Raw genomic sequence first — 6,609 nt, forward strand, 5'->3', positions numbered from 1 at the left:
GGAGCACGCTACCATCACACCACGGCGGCCGCCATATACGTACGTAAACATGTGCATACATATAGCACACAGCATACATAAGTACAAAGTAGAGAGCGCAGGAGCGTAAAATTCTCTTTGAAATTTGCTCATGTATTGATAGTTGATCGCCGTTGAAATGACCTGTAAGATCAGTTGTGTTAATAGAAAAATCAGTTAGATTTATTAGGAATCTGTAAATTTTACAAAATTTTGTTAACTTAAGAGAGGAAATTTATCTTCTGTTGCAATGACTAAACTAATTTGTTCGCTTGACAAAGAACTCGGTCGAATTAACCATAATTCGATCAATTTCACCGAATCTCCGTTAAGTCAAGAACAACAGAACCGATTTGTTCATATTACTAGCACCATTTCTTTCAGTGCAGTTTTTTGACCGAACTAGGTGGAAGTATTGCGGCTTCCCTTTACTTGGGTCTATTCGAGGAAGAAATCACTTATAAATGAAACAACGCGGTACGCCGCGATAGTTCAAGTAGGTATAGCTTACGTACCAGTTGTTGTGCTCTCCCAACGAAAATTCATTCGTAATCCCAGTCAGCGTCTTATTTTGTTTTGTTAATTTTCCGACAGGGTGGATAAGTGATGTATATTGGTAAGATTTTCCGTCATCCCTTGTCAAATTTGTTTTCGAGACAAACCGGTTTCGGCGTTATGCCATCATCAGTGTCGATTTTCGATCGAAACCAAATTTGACAAGGGATGACGGAAAATCGTTGCAATATACACCGGAGTAGATACCACACCGGCGGAGAGTTGTATTACTTACTTACTTAATTAGCCAGGTTGTCACCTCCCGTTTGTTCCCACTAATGCTCTGTGGCTAGCCAGTGGATACTTACCCTGGTTATTACCTGGCGAATGGTGGCCAGTCCCCACTTGCATGGACTTCTATACACGGCTCCATCCTCCTGCGTAGATAAAATTGTTAACCTTGTGAACGCATCATCACAGATTCATCTTTGAAATCTATAGAATTAAAGAGCGAAATATATGGCAACCCTTTTTCGCCGCTCCTCATATTGGGGGGAGAATTAATAACTTCCGTAGATTCTTTAGTAAAATTTACTAATATTTATTACACTACATATACACATCTTATCCCAATTTCACACAAAGCTTTATGACATCATAAACTTTTTAAATAAAATAATAAACTTTCGCTGTATGAAATATTGAGTTCAATAACCGGTTTAATGTAGAAAACTTAATTAATTCTTTCATAAGCTGTCCATGTGAAATTTGTTTTATTGTATTGCTTGATCACATTTTTTTTAATTTTGCAGCTAACAATCTCCTTTGATTTTTTTTTGATTACCCAAATTTACAGAAAACTATAGAACATTTTCCCAGCTCTACCTCAAGACTCACTTTTCTCTTCTTTTTTGCTTTTCTTTTCCTTCTCTTTCTTACTCTCCTTTTTGTTTCCTTCCTTTTGTTTTTTCTTCTTCTCACCCTTCTTGCCATACTCTTCTTTCTCTTCATGATGTTTCTTCTTTTTCTGTTTCTTTTTATATTTCTTCTCATCTTCATCTTTATGTCCCTTTTGATAGTGTTCCTTATGTTTTTTATGTTCCTTCTTTTTGCCTGCTTCAGAGTGTTCACCCTTCTTGTGTCCACCCTCCTCCTCTAATTCATGCTTATGATCCTTTCCGTATTTCTTGTGATGTCCTTCTTTATGTTCATCGTCATAGAATTTCTTTTCTTTCTTATATTCGTCCTTATCGATTTTTTTATGATATTCTAACTCCTTGTGCCCCTTCTTGTGTTTCTTTTTGTGATGATGTTTTCCACCCTTCTTATGTTCGCCGAGCTCCTTCTTTTCACCATGCTCCTCCTCTTCATCGTAGTATGTTTTCTTTTTCTCACCTTTATTACCATATTTATGTTCGTGGTCTTCTTCTTCATGGTGCTTCTTTTCGTCCTCATCCCATTCCTTGTGCTCTTTGTGGCCCTTATCGCCCTTGTGCTTTTTTTCTTTATGCTCCTCTTTGTGATACTTTTCACCCTCCTCTTTCTTTTCTTCAGAGGATTCCTCCTTTTCTTCCTTCTTCTTTGCTGTCACATACGTGATCAGCAGCGCTAGCAACAGAAATACTTTCAGGTGGCGACGCATTTTCGGTTGCGGACAATCTGCCACTGTAACCATTGTTGTGAGCCAGTTTTATAGGGAAAATAAGCACAGTGTCTGAGATTTTGGTAACAAGTGAATGTATTGAATTTTATTACACTGAAAAAATTACTTAATTAACTTAATAAACTTTGGAATAAAACGGAGAGTTCAGCTATATACACAGAAGATTTTACAAGGGAACACAGAAAAAGGAACGAAGGACAGTGAAAGGCGAGTATAATTGGTAAAAGGAAATGTCGTGAGTGAGAGCGAGATGAAAATCTAGAAGTCGAATATGAAAAATTAATCAGTAAAGGGGAGGTTTATGAAAACGATTGGAAGAGGAGTAAAACGTGAAGCGCGACAGCAAGCACGAGACAAGGAAGAGATAGAGATGCGAAAAGCAAGACGAAAAGGAAAAGAAAACGTATTCTTGAACCTTTCTTAATACCACGGTTTATAAAGTCCACAATTCTCAAAAGAAATTTTAGAATAGCCTTTCAAGAGGGCAAAAATGAAAGCGAGAGTGTGCGCAGGAGTGGGGGTGGAAAAATTAAATTGTTCTTTAAATAAGTTTTAGTTTCCTTCTTAATATAATTTACATTTACTTTGTTTTATTTTACTTTTGTTTTATAATTCAGTGTTCTCGTACACTTATTTTATTTTACATACCATTGATTTAATTTTGTTTTATTTTATCCCATTTTGTTTTTTATATAATTTTCATTGTTTACAGTTTATATGTTTTACTTTATTTAATTTTTTTTAATTAATTTTATTTTATTGATATTAGAACAAAAAAACAAAAACAAATTTTTAAAGCAGTATGAGCATGTTCCGCCAATTAAAAACAGATACTTATTTTATTTTATCAATTGTTTTTGTTTTTATCGGCCACTTTTTATATATATAACATTTTGGAAAACACAAAAAACCTGATAATTTAGTAAATAATACACCTAGAATGTGAAAATTTGACGCGTGGACTGATATTGAGACTTTTGATAAAAATTTAGAAAAAATTTTTTAAATGGGCGTGGCACCGCCCACTAATGATAAAATCAATTTTACAAATATTAGTAATCATAAATCAAAAATCGTTTAACCTATCGTAACAAAATTCGGCAGAGTGGTTACCTTTACCATATGGAATGCTTGAAGAAAAATTAACGAAATCGGTTAAGACCACGCCCACTTTTATATAAAAGACTTTTAAAAGGGTCGTGGATGAATAAAACTTATCTTTGCATAAAAGAGCTTTATATCAATAGTATTTCATTTCCCAAATGGATTTATAACAATAAATAGGAAAAACTTCAAATTTAACAAGTAGGGAAGGTTAAGTTCGGGTGTAACCGAACATTACATACTCAGTTGAGACAACATAAGGGAAAATAACCATGTAGGAAAATGAACCGAGGGAAACCCTGGAATGTGTTTGTATGACATGTGTATCAAATGAAAGGCATTAAAGAGTATTTTATAAGGGAGTGGGCCATAGTTCTATAGGTGGACGCCATTTAGGGATATAGCCATAAAGGTGGATCAGGGTTAACTCTAGAATGCGTTTGTACGATATGGGTATCAAAAGAAAGGTGTTAATGAGTATTTTAAAAGGGAGTAATTCTTAGTTGCATAGGTGGACGCCGTTTCAGGATATCGCCATAAAGGTGGACCAGGTGTGACCCTAGAATTTGTTTGTACGATATGGGTATCAAATTAAAGGTATTTCATTTCATTTCATTTCATTGAGGGTTTTAAAAGGGAGTGGTGGTTGTTGTATAGGTGGTCGCCTTTTCGAGATATCGCCATCAATGTGGACCAGGGGTGACTCTAGAATACGTTTGTACGATATGGGTATCAAATGAAAGGTGTTAATGAGTATTTTAAATGGGAGTAATCCTTAGTTCCATAGGTGGACGCCGTTTCGAGATATCGCCATAAAGGTGGACCAGGGGTGACCCTAGAATTTGTTTGTACAATATGGGTATCAAAAGAAAGGTGTTAATGAGTATTTTAAAAGGGAGTGGGCCTTAGTTCTATAGGTGGACGCCGTTTCGAAACATCGCCATAAAGGTGGATCAGGGCTGACTCTAGAATGCGTTTGTACGATATGGGTATCAAAAGAAAGGTGTTAATGAGTATTTTAAAAGGGAGTAATTCTTAGTTCCATAGGTGGACGCCGTTTCGGGATATCGCCATAAAGGTGGACCAGGTGTGACCCTAGAATTTGTTTGTACGATATGGGTATCAAATTAAAGGTATTTCATTTCATTTCACTTCATTGAGGGTTTTAAAAGGGAGTGGTGGTTGTTGTATAGGTGGTCGCCTTTTCGAGATACCGCCATAAAGGTGGACCAGGGGTGACTCTAGAATGCGTTAGTACGATATGGGTATCAAAAAAAAGGTGGTAATGAGTATTTTAAAAAGGAGTAATCCTTAGTTCCATAGGTGGACGCCGTTTCGAGATATCGCCATAAAGGTGGACCAGAGGTGACTCTAGAATTTGTTTGTACAATGTGGGTATCAAAAGAAAGGTGTTAATAAGTATTTTAAATGGGAGTAATCCTTAGTTCCATAGGTGGACGTCGTTTCGAGATATCGCCATAAAGGTGGACCAGGGGTGACTCTAGAATGCGTTAGTACGATATGGGTATCAAAAAAAAGGTGGTAATGAGTATTTTAAAAAGGAGTAATCCTTAGTTCCATAGGTGGACGCCGTTTCGAGATATCGCCATAAAGGTGGACCAGGGGTGACCGCAGAATTTGTTTGTACAATATGGGTATCAAAAAAAAGGTGTTAATGAGTATTTTAAAAGGGAGTAATCTTTAGTTCCATAGGTGGACGCAGTTTCGAGATATCGCCATAAAGGTGGAGCAGGGGTGACCCTAGAATTTGTTTGTACAATATGGGTATCAAAAGAAAGGTGTTAATGAGTATTTTAAAAGGGAGTAATCCTTAGTTCCATAGGTGGACGCCGTTTCGAGATACCGCCATAAAGGTGGACCAGGGGTGACTCTAGAATTCGTTTGTGCAATATGGGTATCAAACGAAAGGTGTTAATGAGTATTTTAAAAGGGAGGGGGCCTTAGTTCTATAGGTGGACGCCTTTTCGAGGTATCGCAATAAAGGTGGACCAGGGGTGACTCTGGACTTTGTTTGTACGATATGGGTATCAAACGAAAGGTGTTAATGAGTATTTTAAAAGGGAGGGGGCCTTAGTTCTATAGGTGGACGCCTTTTCGAGGTATCGCAATAAAGGTGGACCAGGGGTGACTCTGGACTTTGTTTGTACGATATGGGTATCAAATGAAAGGTGTTAATGAGTATTTTAAAATGACATGGGGCTTAGTTCTATAGGTGGACGCCTTTTCTTGATATCGCCATAAAGGTGGGCCAGGGGTGACTCTAGAATGAGTTTGTACGATATGGGTATCAAATTAAAGGTATGAATGAGAGTTTTAAAAGGGAGTGGTGGTAGTTGTATATGTGAAGGCGTTTTCCAGATATCGACCAAAATGTGGACCAGGGTGACCCAGAACTTCATCTCTTGGATACCGCTAATTTATTTATATATGTAATACCTGCCCCGATTTTAAGGGTTTTTTATTTCACCCTTCAGAACTTTTTCATTTTCTTCTACTTAATATGGTAGGTGTCACAACCATTTTACAAAGTTTTTTCTAAAGTTATATTTCGCGTCAATAAACCAATCCAATTACCTCACCATGTTTCATCCCTTTTTTCGTATTTGGTATAGAATTATTGCATTTTTTTCATTTTTCGTAATTTTCGATATCGAAAAAGTGGGCATGGTCATTGTTGGATTTCGTTCCTTTTTCATACCAAGATAAAGTGAGCTCAAGTAAGCACGTGAACTAAGTTCAATAAATATATGTTGATTTTTGCTCAAGTTATCGTGTTAACGGCCATGCGGAAGGACAGACGGAAGACTGTGTATAAAAACTGGGCGTGGCATCAGCCGATTTGGCCGTTTTCACAGAAAACAGTTAACATCATAAAATGTATGCCCTCACCAAATTTCAAAAGGGTTGGTTAATTTTTGTTCGACTTATGGCGTTAAAAGTATCCTAGACAAATTAAATGAAAAAGGGCGGAGCCACGCCCATTTTGAAATTTTATTTTATTTTTGTATTTTGTTGCACCATATCATTACTGGAGTTGAATGTTGACATAATTTACTTATATACTGTAAAGATATTAAGTTTTTTGTTAAAATTTTACTTTAAAAAAATTTTTTTTTTAAAAGTGGGCGTGGTCCTTCTCCGATTTCGGTAATTCTTATTAGGCGTACATATAGTAATAGGAGTAACGTCCCTGCCAAATTTCATCACGATATCTTCAACGACTGACAAATTACAGCTTGCAAAATTTTTAAATTACCTTCTTTTAAATGTGGGCGGTGCCACGCCCATTGTCTAAAATTTTACTAATT

General features: G+C 36.5%; 1 protein-coding gene across 1 annotated transcript; it reads right to left on the minus strand.

Moving 5' to 3' along the window:
* Window positions 1-1,125: 1,125 nt before the first annotated feature.
* LOC137242705 (cilia- and flagella-associated protein 251) lies at window positions 1,126-2,250 on the minus strand. The gene has a single exon (XM_067769955.1). The coding sequence runs from the start codon at window positions 2,186-2,188 to the stop codon at window positions 1,400-1,402; it is 789 nt and encodes a 262-aa protein (XP_067626056.1). The 5' UTR covers window positions 2,189-2,250; the 3' UTR covers window positions 1,126-1,399.
* Between the last annotated feature and the right edge of the window lie 4,359 nt (window positions 2,251-6,609).

This window comes from Eurosta solidaginis, chromosome 2 (assembly GCF_040869045.1).
Source record: "Eurosta solidaginis isolate ZX-2024a chromosome 2, ASM4086904v1, whole genome shotgun sequence".
NCBI classification, from domain to species: Eukaryota; Metazoa; Arthropoda; class Insecta; order Diptera; family Tephritidae; genus Eurosta; species Eurosta solidaginis.